This window comes from Phascolarctos cinereus, unplaced genomic scaffold, assembly GCF_003287225.1.
Source record: "Phascolarctos cinereus isolate Bilbo 61053 unplaced genomic scaffold, phaCin_HiC Scaffold_3;HRSCAF=262, whole genome shotgun sequence".
Lineage (NCBI taxonomy): Eukaryota > Metazoa > Chordata > Mammalia > Diprotodontia > Phascolarctidae > Phascolarctos > Phascolarctos cinereus.
In genome coordinates, this window is record NW_027555736.1 from 52,234,147 (window position 1) to 52,252,577 (window position 18,431).

Consider the following 18,431-nt stretch of genomic DNA (forward strand, 5'->3'; position numbering starts at 1 on the left):
AACCTGCTTCCCAGTGCTGCTAAGTGATGTGCCCAAGGTTACACTGGCAGAGCAGAGCAGCAAAGACTTGAACTCAGTTCCTCTGAATCCAAATGCAGCCATCTTGGGTCTGCATTTACTTTTACCAGCCAGCCCGATCACATGACTTAAAAAATAAAAGGCATTTAATCAAACAGAACAGCAAATAGAGAGATGAGTAAAGCTCTCCCCAAGCACAGATGGTGCACTCTCTGCCAGAGGCCACACGCAAAGAAAGTTAGGATTAAACAAACAAAAAAGTCCAGTTGAAGAAACTGAGGCTCATTCCTCCCTTTATTATGCACATCTGCTATCACTAAGGCTGATCCTCTTTCACTTATCCCTTCCAGCCCTCTCTCTCCACATTTATTAAGCATCTTCTATAGGCCGGACACTATTCCCTGTTCCTCCACACGCATCCCTGTCAGCCCCAGCCCTCAGGGATCTTTGGGTCACTTTTGGCTACCCTTCCATTATACTTTCTGGAACCCTCTATTCTATTGTTAAATAAAAACCAATAGGAAATAGCATCAAAATAATATATTTTACTGATGCAGTGCTTATAACATTTATATATTTGACTTGTCTAAGGAGGGTAATGTAACCAGGATTTAATCTCCTTCACCTCCTCCTAATTGTCTTGAGGCGAACCCCTGGAGTTCATTCATCTGACTAATCCAGCACTGACCAAATAAAGATATCTTAGATGTAAGATGAATTGGCCTTACAAACAGATCAAGATCTTCACAATATCCCTGCTTCTCCAGCCTGAAAATTACTTGGCTGTATGTTGTATACATATTGTTTCCCCTCAATAGAATGAAAGCTCCTCGAGGGCAGAGGCTAGTTGAGTCTTTTGCTTGTATCCCCAGAGCCTTGCATGGCAGGTGGAATATGGCAACCATTTAATAAATGCTTATTGACTTGTACTGTATCAAATGTTTTTTCCATGATAAAGTGATACATATGTATATTCCTGAATTTTTAATGTCTCACAACCTCAACTTCAATATATCAATGTGTTCATCCTTGCCCTCTCATCTTGTGCAATTTTTACTTACATCTTTCTGCAGATTCTTCACACAGAATCATTTCCAATATAGCTAAGGTCTTCCTCTGATTTTTTTAATGATGATGTCACTGCGTAATAATGTCCCAACTATAAAAACTACTTCCAAAAGTCCTTTGCTAAAATGTGCATTCTCACATGCAATGTGAGGATTTTTATATAATGATAACTCATATTTCTTTAGCATTTTAAAGCACTTTCCTCATAAATGATAATACAAAAGATAAAGATCATACAGTTATTTCTTACCTTCTCATATACTGGACCATCTAAATAGGGATAAACACGGAAAGCTCCCCGGATTCTCTTTACACCAGGGTACAACAAAGGGACCATGTTAACATATGCCACACCGTGAAAGCAAACCTGTCCATCATCATCACCCTGGAGGAATAAATCCAGAGAAACTATTAGTCATATGAATCAATGTCATTGAATATGTTTTGGTTCCGAAGCTATCAAGGCCATGAAGGAATTTTCCTTTTTGTAACTTCTCCCCATCTATTGCTCATAGTTCTTCCATCTGTCATACAAACACACCTTCCAACACTTGGTAGCCATTTTCAAGTATTTAAGGAGATATTATATGGAAGAAGGATTAGATTTTTCTGTTCAGCTCTAGAGGGCAGAACCAATAGTCGTAAGTAGAAGATTCAAAGTATATTCAGTCTAAATGCTGGAAAAATTCCCAACACTTAAGAGTCATCCCAAAGTGGAAGATGCTGCTCCAGCAGTTGGTAGATTACCCCCTTGAGGTTGTAAAGGGAGCCCAGCCAATGGAGTGCCATCATCAGGATACGTGCAGCTACAAGTGAGAGAATAACTCTATTATTCTCTCTTCCACATGACAGCCATTCAAATATCTGAAGAGAAGGAGTGTGTCCCCTTATGTCTTCTTTTCTCCAAATTAAACATCTTAGTTCTTTCAACCAATCTTCATATGATATGACCTCTAGGCCCTTTACTGTTCTCAATACCTGCTTCTGAATGTTCTATTTTATTAACGTCTAAGGGGTTTGCCATGATCATGGCAATGTCCTAGGCAGAGTCCGAATGGAAGAGGGTTTTCCTATGGATGGTGAAGTCTTCTAGATGAGCTCCTGTGTATGGTTGACCTTGGTGATGGCATCAAAGCACCAAATACTATAGTTCTTCCTCAATGAGATGTGTAACTTCTCAAAAAAGATCAGACAAATCATTCAGTCAAGAAAAACCCAGTGGAATGAAGAATGCCTATTGTACAGAATACAATACATAACTGGATGAGTCATCCATTGAGTGTGTCAGTACATATCAGTCTCTTGTCGTTATTCAGTCATTTCAGTCATGTCTGACTCTTCATGACCCCATTTGGGGTTTTCTTGGCAAAGACACTGCAGTGGTTTGCCATTTCCTTCTTCAGCTCATTTTACAGATGAGGAAACTGAGGCAAACAGGGTTAAGTGTCTTGTGCAGTCATACAAGCTAGTAAGTATCTGAGGTTGGATTTGAATTCAGGTCTTCCTGACTTTACGCCCAGCATTCTCTTCACTGCATTAGCTAGCTACAGATAGTCTCTGCAGATGGACAATTAGCTGAGATTAGAATTAGATGGGTGGGAAGATGTAGATTGGACTGCATTTGGAAATTACGTAATTCTTTCAACAATCCCAAGTTTATTTATCTTTTTAACACCAACATTTTCCTGGGGATGTTATTTGTCTGTTAGTCACAGAATACCACCATCTCCAGAGAATCAAAAATGTGGATGATCCAAAGGGCAACAGAGAAAGAAGTGGTGGAGGCAGCATTTTGCCTATAGTGACTTCCATGCGGCAGTTGTGAAACATGTATTACAGGAAAAGACAGTGGGCTGACCATTCATCAAGAGCCAGACATAACAGCCCGTAATTAGTCTAGTGATGACGGACCACAGGCTAGATGGAAGGGTGTACAGAATGTTAGAAGGCTTCAAGGAAGCTGTTACAGGGAGGAGATCCTTAGAGAGCATACCCACATCAATAAGAGCAGAGAGCCTATTATACTGAAGAAGGGATTCTTTTCCTACAGACAACATCTGTTAGATCAGGTTAACTCGGGTTAATTTTCCTTCAATTTCTACGGCTTTTAAGGCTGTTGCTGCCAGAAGTGTATTACATTGGGAAATTATGCAGGGCTTTTATTTCTTTTAAAAATAGCTTTTCTTTCCAAAACAATAGAGGTGTTTTCCATCTAATTTTATACCATTTTAATAGAGAAAAAACAAATAAGCAGTTTCTAAGGAAGGTAACACAAAGGGGTCCATTTTTAGAATTTGAAATAAGGAAGACTGGGCGCAATCATATAGGAAATGTCATTCTGAGACACTTCTTTGTGTATAGGAAAAAGGTATTCTACCATTGTACTACTGATCAATACAGAGGGTGAATGAATGAGTAGGTGATGGGAGGTCAGGAGCATGAAGTAGCAAGAAATATATAGTCAAGGGGAGGCTATTGAATGTTTTTTAGAACACAAGAAATAATGTATTTGGATGAGGCACAGTGGAAGAAGCTATCAAATGAGCTTTTCTAATGAGAGGGCTAGCTTCCTGCAATGGCCTGAGAACCAGAGAATATGTCTTGTTTCCCATTAGAGCCCTACTGCTTACAAGCTGTGCGGCACTGAGCAAGTCATTTATGGTGTCTGGGCCTCAGCCTCCTCAGTTCTGAAGTGAGGTTTAGATGAGATGATTTCTAAGGGACCTCTCAGTTCTAAATCCCACAGCTCCAAATGACAGGAAAGAGAATAAAACCTGTATCTGACAGTAAGGTCTCCAAGGTTTCATTAGAGAAAAACAAAAACCTCTCACTCAAAAGTTCTACATTTCTAATTAGGTGCCTTAAGCACATTGGATTTCACTAGCTGAATGATGCGTTGAAATTTGGAGGAGAAAGCTATGAAGGAAGAAGCCAAGCAGTACTGAAATGCATTAGTAAAACTCCGTCTTCTTTCTCAATCTGTCTTTGCTGTCAAAGCTTAAAATGTCTTAATAGACAGAAAGTGAATTTCTAATTCTCTTGTGACTCGGGATGATCAAGGAAATGAGTAGGCACCTGTCATTTGAAAACAGATTTTTAAAATTAGGATTTTCTACTCTTGAAAGATGAACTGTTGAGAGGGGATATAACTGAGGTCTATGAAATAATAAACATTATGGATTAAGGGAACAAACACTTATTTATCAAATCCTGGAACACCAGAACTAGAAAAAACTCACTGGCATTTAAAGGAGGCAAATTTAAGAAAATAAAAGTCATACTTTATGTAATAAGAGCAAACTTATATAGTATGTTACTCCAATAAGAATACAGATAAAAAATATTAATGGACTCAAAAGGAAAACAAATATGTAGATGATAAATATATTTAGGCTATTAAGGGTAAAATAGTAAATTCCTATTCTTTTGAAACTGACACCAGAAAGGACAAACACGTCCTTTCTCAAAATGTCCTTTGGTATCAGAATTAGAGATAGAATAATGAACAAAATGAATAATGAACTCATTATTGCATGTCTTATATTATATAACAGCATTTCTTATGTAAGCCTATTAACTTGAACACACACCTTATCAACTTTTGTAGATTTCCCTTTGGACACAGGAGCTACAGGAACTCTTATTATCTCCACCGGCCAGAAACGGCAATCTGCAATTCGTTTCTGAAAACTATAAGCCAAAAAACAGAGAGCTATGTAAAGTCAGTTTTAAAAAAAATGAGGTCAAAGGGAAACCTTTGTAGTAAGTGATTCATTCCTCTCTATGTTCTTTTCTGAGTTGGCTCTCTCACTAAATCTGTATTTACACTGGCAGATGAGGCTGGGGGTGGGGTTGCTTAGGAGAAGGGCATTGCTACAACTAACTCAGGATTCTAGGGGTAACTGTGGTGGGTGGCTATTCTCCTACACTGTAGCTCCTGTGTCCCCACCATCTGACTCCATTAACTCAATCAAAATATTTACTAAGCAGAAGACAAAAAAAGAATAATTATAACATAGCATTCTACCCATAAACCTGAGGTGTGCTCTCCCATCATTGTATATCGTATCCATGAAACAGACTGAACACAAATTTAAAATACCACTGTAGTGAGGCATATGTCTGGGGAATCCATGTGCCCAAAGTCACAATTCATAATGCAGAGGTTCTACATCAAAGAAAAACAAAATACTGCAAACATCGAGAAATAAGCAGTTCAAATACTAAGGAAACAAATCAGGATTACACAAGACCCAGCAACTTCTATTATGGAAAAGAGGGTATTTTGGAATACAATATTCCAAAAGATAAAAATATAGATTTACAGTCAAAATTAATTTGCTAAGCAAAGCTGAGTATAATCCTACAGGGGGAAAATGGACCTTTAATGGAATAGATAGCTTTTAAGAATTTCTGATGCAAAAGCTACAGCTGAGGAGGAACTTTGAAATAATAAACACAATTGTGGAAAAGAAATCTAGAAGGGTAAATTTATTCAAGCAATTGGAAGGGGAAGTATGATGATGTAGAGTTAACATTCCATTATGGGGAGAAACAAATATACCATCAGAACCTTAATGTCTTCATAGGGTATTGAGGGGGTTATATTTTTAAAAAAGAGGCCTTGGGGGAGGAAGGAAGAAGGAAGAAAGTTAGGGAACTAGCTATTTCTCATACATAAGGTATATGAGAAGATCAACAAACTTAGAGGAAGGGGTGAGGGAGACGTAGTCACGAGATGAACCTCAAGTGTTATCCAAGACAGACAAAGGAGGTCTGAACACACACAAAGAAGTACTTCCAACTCAACAGGAAAAACATGAATAGGGAAGAGGAGAGAGTTGAAAGGAAGAAGGATAATGCTTGAGAGGGAATAGCTGTAAACCACACAAACTTTATGATTCTGATGGGGAAAGAGTGAAATGAAAAAAGAATGGAAAAGGAAAGAAAAGAGAAAGGGAAAGAAAGAGAAAAGATTTAGAATCTTAAGAGAGTGCCCTAAGTTGTCTCTTAGAGAATGGCTCAACAAATTGTGAAATACGTAGGTAATGGAATATTGTCGTTCTATAAGAAATGAGAAAAGACAACTTCAGAGAATCCTGGGTAATACAAATTGATGAAGAGCAAAGTGAGTAGACCTAGGAAACAATTTACTCAAGGACAACATCATCATAAAGAAAAAAAAAACTTTGAAGTTCTAGTTTAAGAACTCTCATCAGTACATAACCAATTCTGTCTCTTTTTTTAATCAATAAAACACACTTTTAATAATAATAATAATAAAAAAAAAAGCAGACCAAAAATACGTATTCTGGAATTTTGCCAGAAGCTGAAGTCAAGCTCAAAGGCTTATAGTTTGCAGTCTCTGTACTCATCCCTTTTTGGAAATTTGAAACACTATTTACCCTTCTCCAACCTTCTGATACTTCTATTCTCCATGGTCTTTTAAATGTTACTGACTAAAATTGAGCATTACATCAGCAAGTTTTTTTCTGTCCCTTAGCATGAGGTTGATTTGAGCTCCAACCATGTCTTTCTTTCAAAGTTGTTTTTCTTTATGTTACCTACAGCAAGGTGATGGATACAAGGAAATGAATGAATGAATGAATGACAGCTAGTATTTACATAGTAGCAATTATGTGCCAGGAACTGTGCCAAGCACTTTACAAAATATTATCTCATTTGATCCTCACAACAATTCTGGGAGGTGGGTGCTCCTTTTATAGTTGAGGAAACTGAGGCAAACATAAGTTAAGCGATCTGCTTGTAAGTGTCTGGGACTGGAGCTGACTTCAGGCCCAGGGCTCCGTCCACTACACCACCTAGCAGCCCAGAAATGTGTTTCTCTTTCCGTACCTTGTACCAAAAAAATGTACACACATTTTTGGACATGGCCACTGCATGGATTCATCTTGCTTGACTTTGCTTATTGTTACACCATTTTTATTCTTTCTTTTTCTCAATAATCGGTGCTGGGAAAGAAGGGATTTGCAAAAGCAATACCAAAAATAGGGCCAGTCGAAAAAAATTTTAAATGAACAAAAAAGAATAGAAAAAACCGTTTTGAAAGTAACATGTAGAATTTGTCATATACTTTAAAAATGTGATATGGAATAGATATTTATGGTTTCATAGAAAATCCCTTTTTTTTTCATTCTGCTATATATATGCTCTTTGTGTGTGTCTGTGTTTAAATTAAGAATTAAAAAATTTAAATTAAGAAAAAGAAAATAGCAACAAATAAACTGGGTTCCAAAAGAATATCCTAATAATCTACATCTAATGATGATGAAACAAAGATGATACCCAAAAACAATGATATTTGATCTTGCAAAAGTTAGAGACATCCATTGAGACACAACAAACATTTCCCAGAGCTTTGAGACTGAACGCCTCCCTCTCAATTTAGCCTTGCCCTAAAAGGCCAGGAATTATGTGAGACGGGAAGAAAAAAAAAACAAAGCCACTTAATGATCCCCTGAGAGCTAAATCAAGTTAACATAGTCAGAGATTTACTTCTCCTACAACTCAGTCTCTTAGCCAGATACATTACTTGGCAACTGCTGAAGGGTCAAGGTAGCAGCGACTTTCCAAGTCCCAGACGATTCTTTTCTTTAAAGTTTCTGCTTGGTTTCTGAAGTCTTTGTCCTAAAAATGACAAATTTGGGGCCTGAGTCTACAACTGCCAATACCATATGCCAAACATGAAATAACATCCTTATCCAGGGTTCTCCATAGCATAAATGATCCCACATAAAAATACAGCATGTGATTGCAGCACGGATTTTTCACCAGACTGATGATGGGAATGCAAAAGACACGTCTGTGTTCTATGCTCAAACACTTAGATATTTGTCCTTTCTATTTACCAACCCTTTCGTTAAAAAAAAAAAAATCTTAAGCTTTGGTGATAGAGCATGGATCTGTGATTTTGATCCAGATATGAGTAAGTAGATATTTAGGGAGCTGACTGATACACACAGAAGTTAACTTGTAAATGTCTGGGGTGACATCCGAGTTCAGGTCACCCTCTGCTCATCTTAAACTGAGCAGATACTACATATTCAACCTTTCTTACCTCTGGACAGTTGAGCTCTCCATCTTCCTCAACGAAAGGACCACCAGTAATGAAGGAATCAGGAATGTACTGAGCTCCTGGTGCCAGGATGTTGGCAATGGGCCATTTTTTGGGCCGGGGTACATATTCTTTTTCCCCACCAAGTTTTAGGGTTCCATTTTTGAAAAATATGGGACAATCTTTCTACAGAAAATAAATCCACATTTAATAAAAATAACATTATTAAAAGGAAATTAACTTGCAATAGGAAAACACTAGAAGCTTTTCTAACAAATACAGGAGTAAACAAAGGGTTCTTATTTCCCCACTGTTATCTGTCACAGTTTTAGAAAACAAAAGAAATTAAAAACATAAATACATGTAAAGAGAAAACCATACTAATGGTTCAAACATATGTAAACAGGAGAGAAAAACCACAGACAATTAGAGGGATATTAAGTGTTTGTGATTGAGCAACTTCAATAAAAAAAATCATTATACTACTTAAGTTTATTGACTGATTTAATTCTATCCCAATCAAATTAACAAGAGAATGCTTTCTAGAGCTAGACAAAATAATAATGAAACTCATTTGAAGGCACAAAAGGTCTAGAATTTCATGGGAAATAATGAAAAAAAAAGTAAGAATTGAGGGATAACAACATTTCTAGACCTTAAATTATACCATAAAGTGCTCATTACCAATTGGTGCTGGTTAAAAAAGAGAAAAGCAGAATCAGTAGAACAGACTAGATAAGGGAAAAAAAAGAAATAATTGAACTCGATAATACTGTGATTGATAAACCTGAAAACATAAATTACTTGGGGGAAGAGTTCTCTATTTGATAAGAACTTCTAAGAAAACTGGAAAGCAGTTTGGCAGAAGTTAGATTTTGAAAATATTATACAATACACCAGAATAAGTTCAAAATGGATACACAACTTGAATATTAAAAGTCACACCATTAAAAAAAAATAGAAGAGAACCAGCTCAGGAAGCTTTCAGTTGTGATTTAAGGAAAAATCTTAACTAAATAAGGGACAAAAACACTAACAAAAAAAGCAAAAAAAAAAAAAAGCCAGACCATTTCAATTTTTTACATAAACTGAAAAGCTTTTGCATGAACAAAACCAATGCAACTAGGATGGGAAGGAAAGCTGTCAATTAGGAGGAATTTTTTGTATCATATATATCTGAAAAGGGCCTGATATTCAAGACATATAGGGATGGTATATATAGTGGGCTAAATGAATTTGTAATGACTCATCTTATCAATCAAGACATCTCAACCCTGGCTTTACTGAGGGGTGCCACAGGTGAGTTAATCCACTGAGTTTTGGAAATCCATCCTAGGGCTGAGCTGTCCTTAGTGAGCAAGTGCAAATTTACCTAACTCATTGTATCTATTTGGCCCCATACCATGTTTCTTCTTATCCTATCTAGCCATCCATCAAGCAGCATCTCAGCAACTGGCCTCACCTGTCCAGCCCACCAGGACATCTTTCTATCTGCCTTTTCATTATTCTGTAATGGAATGTTATTGTATCACGAGAAACATAGAGAAGCATGAGAAGACTGACAGAGAGTGAAGTAAAACCAAGAAAACAGCATACATAACGACTACAGAAACAATAATAGAAGGGGCAGCTAGGTGGCGCAGTGGATAGAGCACTGGCCCTGGAGTCAGGAGGACCTGAGTTCAAATCCGACCTCAGACCAAACACTTGACACTAGCTGTATGACCCTGGGCAAGTCACTTAACCCCAATTGCCTAAAAAAAACCCAACCCCCCAAAAAAAAAACAATAATAGAAAATTTTTAAAATGAAACTGAATTCAATAATTAAGCTTGGCTCATAGAAGAGAGGAGAAAATTCACCTTCTTCCCCTATTCACAGATGTGGGGGATACACTACATATTCTGTCAAACTCAGTTAATTCGTGGTTTGTCTTACTATACTACTTTTCTTTCTGTTATTTTTTTTTTGTTATAAGGGATAGATTCATGGGGAGAGGTGAGGAGAAGGATATATTTGGATATGAAAGTGATACAAAAACAAAAGATTCAATTAAAATTAAAATCAAAAATAAAATTCAACTAGATAAGGTGATAGTAAAATTTACATAAAAAGGCAAGCAGGCATGAATATCAAAGAATATAGATATAGAAAAATATAATGGTTAAAAAGATGTGTTGGGGTTTTTTGTCAGAAAGTAACTTGGGATCATCGACTATATTACATAGTTCCCCAGATGTGATCTAGTTCCTTCTCTTTCAACTATTCAATTCTGAGTCCAGCTCACTGTCCTTATGCAATGCCTATCATATACATGAGTGTAACTACACACACACACACACACACACACACACACACACACACACACACACACTCATACTGTTATATTAAATGGGTAGCCCATCCCACTGCATGCTGAAGTCTGAAAGTCAAGATTTGTTTGTTCCTGTTGGACAGTTAGGCCAATTTTTTTCGAGTAGTCATACATCTCACTAGGAACCCTTAATATTCCATGCTTAATGAAACTGGCAGAATACCATCCACAAACAGGAGCATTTGGAGGACCTCACTATCTAAAGGGTATCTTTCTTAGGACTCTGCACAGAACATCATGACAGTGGTAAACACCTTTGGTAAGTGTACCAGTGACCCAAAGGATGATGGAGAGATGCATGAAAAGTGTACATAGGCTGCAGCGTATTTCCAGTGATGACCTACACACGAGAAGTGGCATAAAAATATAATACAGGCGGACCTGTCATGTAACAAAACTCAGATTTACAGACCAAGTGTTATACCACTATCCCCAAAATGTTAGCAGACCTACAGGAGTGCCTCCAACATGTTGGGTAGATTCTTTATAGTGAATATATGGGAGGACCTGGACGAGGACATCATGGGAAGTGAAAGCTCAGGATGGGTTGCAATTTTTCACTTTTGGAGGCAGTGAATGAAATCAGATCCATTAACATATTCTTTGGAATATATTTTCACTAGTAGAATTACTGGATCAAAAGGTATGACTAGTTTTACAGATTTTGTTGACTATAGGAAGACTGGCCCTGGATAGCATGAATCTGCATTGCCACTAATATTATATGAAAGTACCTTTCACCCTACAGCCCTGTTAATTGAGTTATGAGATAAGAACACTAATATTGTTCTTTTTTGTCTCTCATTGATCTACCTGGAGTTTATGTCAAGTATAGATCTAAATTTGTTTTTCTCTATACTGATATATTGTTTTTCCATGTCATAAAATGACTGTTTAGGATCACAGAGTTATAGATTCAGAGATGGATGTGATAGTATGGATAATCTACTACCTTTGTTAAAAATGACCCTTAGGGATCTTCTAATCCAACCCTCTTATTTTACAGATGAGAAAACTGAGGCTTAGAGAGCTGAAATGACTTTTTCAGGGTCAGGCAGAGCAGAGAAGAGCTGAAATGTGAACCCAGATCCTGACTCCAAATCCAGTTTTCTTTCCACTGTACCATACTTTCTTATTACATATTTCTGTCTCCCTCCCATACCCCTAAAAGATTACCTCAATGGTTTTTCTAAACCCATTTGTTTTACATGGATAAATTGGAGACTGGGATTTTTTTTAACGGGAGAGAAGAGTAGAAAAATCAAGACCTTTGCTCTGGAACAGGGACACTGCTGCTCAGGAGATGGCAAGCTTCAGCAGTGATGCTCTAAGGAAACAGAACTGGGGAAGCTTTCCTTTGGCCACAGGATAAGGGCGCCATTCCTTTCTGAAAGAGTAGAGCAGTTGGCTTAGCCAAGGGTTAAAGCCAGAAACTGGATGCATTGGAGTCTATAGTCATATGCCCAGAAAAAAGCAGACCCGGTAATCCCAATGAAGCAATGTATCTGGCCAAAAAGAGGGACATTTTGGGTCATCACAAGACCACATCACAAGGGGCCCTGAAACATCAGAAGGATAGATTCCATCATGCATAATTTCTGTACTTGCTCACTCTGTACCCCAGGATTATAGGGGAGATGTTCAGTTACAACTTTTCTTATTATGCCATTTCAGTGAATGCTTCTGCTTTGAGCTAACTGAATCTTCTTTGTGTTACATATGAGAGGGGCGAGGCTCATGAGCTATTGGTTTAGAAAGACAGACCTTAAAAAAAAACAAACAGACCTTCAGAGTACTTTGAATTTGGGGAAGCTGCTCTCCAAAGGCCCTAACCTACAAGTGCAAGTTGAAACAATGCTTCTAGGGCTATACTCCTTCCATCCACTGCTCTTTCAAGTGATTCATAACATGATGTACTTCTATGTGTATTTGGATTTTTTCTGAGGTACTATGGTTTGATGGATTTAGAGCCAAAAGATTTGAGTTCAAGTCTACCTTCTGACAAAAGGACCCATCTAAAATTGTTAACCTTTACATTCTTCTCTTAGTAATGGGATGTGTGTGTGTGTATAAGAATCTTGGAACACCACAACCTCTGAGGAATCTCAGGGAGATCCTTTTACTTGTTTTTACATTTTTTTAAAAATTTTTACTTAAAGTTTTAAGTTTCAAATTTTATCTCTCCCTCCTTCTCCTTGCCCCTCCCTGAGATGGTAAGCAATGAGATATAGGTTATGCGTGTGCAATTAAGTTAAACATTTCCATATTAATCATTTTGTATAAGAAGACTCAAATAAAAGAAAAAAATAAAAGAAAGTGAAAAAATACCATGCTTCAGTCTGTATTCAATCAAGATCAGTTCTTTTTCTGGAGGTGGATACTATGCTTCATCGTTAGTCCTTTGGGATTGTCTTGGATCACTGTATTGCTGAGAATTAAGTCATTCACAATTCTTCATCAAACAATATTGCTGTTACTGTCTACAATGTACTCCTGGTTTTGTTCACTTCACTATGTATCAGTTCATGTGAATCTTTCCAGGTTTTTCTGAAATCATCCTACTTGCCATTTCTTACAGCACAATAATATTCCATTACAATTATATACCACAGCTTGTTCAGCCATTCCTCAATTGATGGGCATCTCTTTGATTTCCAATTCTTAGTCACCACAAAAAAAGAGCTGCTATAAATATTTTTGAACAAATAGGTCTTTTTCCCTTTTTTTGTACGTCCTTGGGCTACAGACCTAAAAGTGGTATTGCTGGATCTAAGGGTATGCAGAGTTTAATAGCCTTTTAGGCATAGTTCCAAATTGCTCTCCAGAATGGTTGATCAGTTCACAACTCCACCAACAATGCATTAGTGTCCCAGTTTTCCCATATCCCTTCCAACATCTGATATTTTCCTTTTTTGTCATAGTAGCCACATAGGTGTGAGATGGTACCTCAGAGTTGTTTTAATCTGCATTTCTCTGATCAATGGTGATTTAGAGCATTTTTTCATGTGACTATAGATTGCTTTAATTTCTTTATCTGAAAACTGCCTGTTCATATCTTTTAACCATTTATCAACTGGGGAATGACTTGTATTTTCACAAATTTTACTCAGTTCCCTATATATTTGAAAAATGAGGCCTTTATCAGAGATAACTGATACAAAAAAAATTTCCCCCAGTTTTCTGCTTTCCTTATAATTTTGATTGCATTGGTTTTGTTTGTGCAAAAAAAAATTTTAATTTTATATACTCAAAATTATCTATTTTACATTTTGTAATGCTCTCTATATCTTCTTTGATCCTAAATTCTTCCTTTATCCATAAATCTGACAGATAAACTATTCTGTGCTCCCTTAATTTGTTTATGTTATCACCCTTTATACCCAATTTGACCTTATTTTGGTATATGGTGTGAGATGCTGGTCTATGCCTAGTTTCTGCTATGCTGTTTTCCAGTTTTCCTGGCAGTTTTTGTCAAATGAGTTTTTGTTCCAAAAGCTTGGATCTTTGGGTTTATAACATGCCAAATTACTATGGTCTTTTACTATAATGTAATCTGTACCTAATCTATTCCACTGATCCACCACTCTATTTATTAGCCAATACCAGATTGTTTTGATAATTACCACTTTATAATACAGTTTGAGATCTGGTATGGCTAGACTACTTTCTTTTGCATTTTTTTTCATTGATTCCCTTGATATTCTTGAGCTTTTGTTCTTCCAGATGAATTTTGCTATTTTTTTCTAGCTCTATAAAATAATTTTTGATAGTTTGATTGGTATGGAACTGATAAATATTTTAATTTAGGTAGAATTGTCATTTTTATTATATTGGCTTGGCCTACCCATGAGCAATTAATAATTTTCCAATTGTTTAGATCTGACTTTATTTGTGTGAAAAGTGTTTTATAGTTGTGTTCATGTAGTTCCTGGGTTTGTCTTGGCAAAGTATTTTATATTGTCTATAGTTATTTTAAATGGAATTTCTCTTCATTTCTATTTCTTGCTACTGGACTTTGTTGGTAATATTTAGAAATGCTGATGATTTATGTGGGTTTATTTTGTATCCTGCAACCTTACTAAAGTTGTTAATAATTGTAAGTAGTTTTTTAGTTGATTCTCTAGGATTTTCTAAGTATAAAATCATATCATCTGCAAAGTGATAGATTTTTTATTTCCTCATTACCTATTCTAATTCCTTTAATTTCTTTTTCTTCTCTTATTGCTATAGGTAACATTTCTAGTACAATATTAAATAATAGAGGTGATAATGGGCATCCTTGCTTCACCCCTAATTGTACTGGGAAGGTGTCTAGCTTATTCCCATTACAGATAATGCTTGCTGATGGTTTTAGATAAATATTACTTATCATTTAAATATTCCATTTACTCTTGTACTCTTTAGTGTTTTTAATAGGAATAGGTGCTGTGTTTCATCAAAGGCTTTTTCTGCATCTGTTGAGATAATCACATGATTTCTATTGATTTTGTTATTGATTTAGTCAATTATGCTAATGGTTTTCCTAATATTGAACCAACCCTACATTCCTAGTACAAATTCCACCTGGTCATAGTGTATGATCCTTTTGATATATTGCTGTAATCTCTTTCCTAGTATTTTATTTAAAATTTTTGCATCAATATTCATTGGGGAAATTGGTCCATAGTTTTCTTTCTCTGTTTTGGCTCTTCCTGGTTTGAGTATCAGCACCATATTTGTGTCATAAAAGGAATTTGGTATGACTCCTTCTTCACCTATTTTTTCCAAATAATTCATATAGTATTGGGATTAATTGTTCTTTAAATGTTTGGTAAAATTTGTTTGTGAATCCATCTGGTCCTGGGGATTTTTCTTAGTAAGTTCATTGATGGTTCAATTTCTTTTTTAAGATAGAATTATTTAAGTATTTTATTTCTTCTTCTGTTAATCTGATTAATTTATATTTTTGTAGGTATTCATCCATTTTATTTAGATTGTCAAATTTATTGGCATATAATTGGGCAAAACAGCTCCTAAAAATTGTCTTAATTTCTTCTTCATTGATGAATTCACCCCTTTCATTTTTGAAACCAGTAATCTGGGTTTCTTCTTTCCTTTTTTAAATCAAATTAACCAATGTCTTGTCTATTTTTTTTTCATAAAACCAGCTTCTAATTCTATTTATTAGTTCAATGGTATTCTTACTTTCAATTTTATTCATCTCTCTTTTGATTTTCAGGATTTACAATTTGGTGTTTAATTGGGGGTTTTTAATTTGTCCTTTTTCTAGTTTTTTTAATTGGATGACCAATTCATTGATCTGCTTTTTCTCTATTTTATTGATGTAAGTAATTAGAAATATACATTTCCCCCTAAGTAATGCTTTGGTTGCATTCCATAAATTTTGGTATGTTGTCTTGTCATTTTCTTTAATGAAATTATTGATTGTTTCTATGATTTCTTCTTTGACCCATTTGTTTTTGGGGATTAGATTATTTAATCTCCAACTACCTTTTTAATCTCTCTTTCTACTGTCCATTATTGAATGTAATTTTTATTGCATTATGATCTGAAAAGGTTGCATTTACTATTTCTGCTTTTCTGCATTTGGTTGTGAGGGTTTTATGTCTTAATAAATGGTCAGTTTTTATGTAGGTGCTATGTGTTTCTGAGAAAAAGATATATTCCTTTCTATTCCCATTCAATCTTCTCCAGAGAGCTAACATATCTAACTTTTCCAGAATTTTATTCACCTCCTTAACTTCTTTCTTGTTTGTTTTTTAGTTAGATTTATCTAGTTCTGACAGGGGAAAGTTGAGGTCCTCCACTAGTATAGTTTTATTATCTATTTCCTCCTGTAACTCATTCAACTTCTTCAAAAATTTAGATGCCATACCATTTGATGTACATATGTTTAGTATTGATATGACTTCATTGTCTATGGTACCTTTCAGCAAGATATAGTTTCCTTCTTTATCTCTTTTAATTAGCTCTATTTTTACTTTTGCTTTGTCTGAGATCATGATTGCTACCCCTGCTTCCTTTGCTTCAACTGAAGCATAATAGATTCTGCTCCAGCCCATTATCTTTACCCTGTGTGTATCTCTCTGCTTCAAATGTGGCTTTCAGTGAGTCCAATAATTCTTATAGCATCTCTCTTAAATCTATTTTCTAGGTAAGTTGTTTTTCCAATGAGAAATTTCACATTTTCTTCTATTTCTTTTACTTTTTCAATGTTGTTTTATCATATCTTGATGTATCATACAGTTATTACTTTCCACTTGTTCAATTCTAATTTTTAAGGAATTAGTTTTTTCAGCGAGCTTTTCAACTTCCTTTTCCATTTGGCCAATTCTGTTTTTTAGGAAGCTATTTTCCTCAGTAAATTTTTGCATATGTTTTCATGCTATTGACTCTTTTTTCATTATTCTCTTGCATTACTTTCATTTCTTTTCCTATTTTTCTTTTACTTCTCTAATTTGCTTTTTAAAATCCTTTTTAAGCTCTTCCAGGAATTCTTTTTGGGCCTGAGACCAAATTACATTTTTCTTTCAGGTTTCACATGTAGCCATTTTGACATTATTGACCTCTTCTAAGTTTATGCCTTGATTCCTCCCTATTACCATAGTAACTTTCTGTAGTCAAGCTCTTTTGTTTGTTTTTTGCTCATTTTTCTGCCTTTTTGTGTGTGTGTGTGTGTGTGACTTGGTATTTTTATGTGAGAATTGGGCTCTGGTCCTGTACTGTCCCAAGCTTTTTGTGCTGGAGCTCTGGGTCTTACCTCATTCCCCTCCCACCCCAGTGAGACACCTACCAGGCTGATAAGTTGCTTCCCTGCTCCTAGATCAATTCTGAGGCAGTTTTCTTATTGTTTGGAAAGAAATTTGGGAGGCCTTCAGAGGGTTCCTTCCTCACTCTGCCATCTTGTCACCAGAAGTTCCCCCTTTTACTTGTTTTTAATGATAAATTTTCTTTTGACATACACAGCAGGCAAGCTTCCAAAATAGTCTTGCCCTCTTTCCCTTTCCATCTATGATGTGTGTTGGGACTCTGAGCTCTCCCTCAGACTTCCCGCCTCTCTTCTTCCATCCCCTCCCCTCTGGCGGTGATGGTATCAGGGATCACACAACAACACATACATGTGATTGTATAGAAGAGCCTGAGACTGACCATCAAAACCTTGTCAGACTCTTCTTTCTTTCTCCAATTACAGGTGTTCAAACAAGTCTTCCCAAAATGGGTCTCTCCATCTTGGTAGTCACCTAATAGTTTGAGAGATCTGGTTCTGGATGGCCCAGTAAAAGATGATTTCTGCATCACCTTCTAAGAGAAGATGAGGTCCAGTACCAAAAGGAAGAGCATAAGCCATTCCCTGGATGGCAAAGGGACCAGAAGATAGTGAGGGGCTTCAGCGAGAGGCTCTGACAATGCAAACTTGAAGGGAAAATAAAAAGCCTGGCAACAGACCCACAACGCATTTCATGTTTTAATATCTTATGTATTGACTTCTAAAGAGAGTATGATAGAGTGAGGAGTTACGTTTCATATTTCAAGTGTGGCTGAAGAGTGAATATGTCTTTTATGGTGAATGAAATTCACAGTTTCCTCCACCAGATAAACTTTGTGCATGGACCTTTCTAAAAAGACTCTGTTAATCCCTTTTGGGGAGAACCTGGATGTGAGCCAAGCTTAAGCTTTAAGAGATTTTCCCAGGGATGCAGGGAAATAACCATCCAGAGAACTGAAGAGGAGCCTGATCCCACTCTGTAGGGTCAGGTTTCCCCAGGTCATAAGCCCAGTGTACTTAAACCTAGAGCCAAGGCCCTTCATTAACAGTAGGAATTTCCTCCTGGACTTATAAGTAATAACTATGCACAGAGGATGGAGCCAAAATGGCAGAGTAAAAGCAGTAACTCCA

The 18,431-nt window shown here is 36.3% G+C and overlaps 1 protein-coding gene across 5 annotated transcripts in view; it reads right to left on the reverse strand.

The window, feature by feature from the left end:
- The window catches only part of CFAP70 (cilia and flagella associated protein 70), a 78,641-nt gene that overhangs the window by 45,163 nt on the left and 15,047 nt on the right, over positions 1 to 18,431 (reverse strand). For all 5 annotated transcript variants that reach the window (XM_078150837.1, XM_078150838.1, XM_078150836.1 and 2 more), the window contains exons 7-10: positions 8,165 to 8,347; positions 7,640 to 7,734; positions 4,677 to 4,776; positions 1,337 to 1,471 (exon numbers count right to left, since the gene is read on the reverse strand). In XM_078150837.1, coding sequence (XP_078006963.1) covers positions 1,337 to 1,471; positions 4,677 to 4,776; positions 7,640 to 7,734; positions 8,165 to 8,347 — 513 coding nt within the window. The remainder of the gene's footprint in view (positions 1 to 1,336; positions 1,472 to 4,676; positions 4,777 to 7,639; positions 7,735 to 8,164; positions 8,348 to 18,431) is intronic.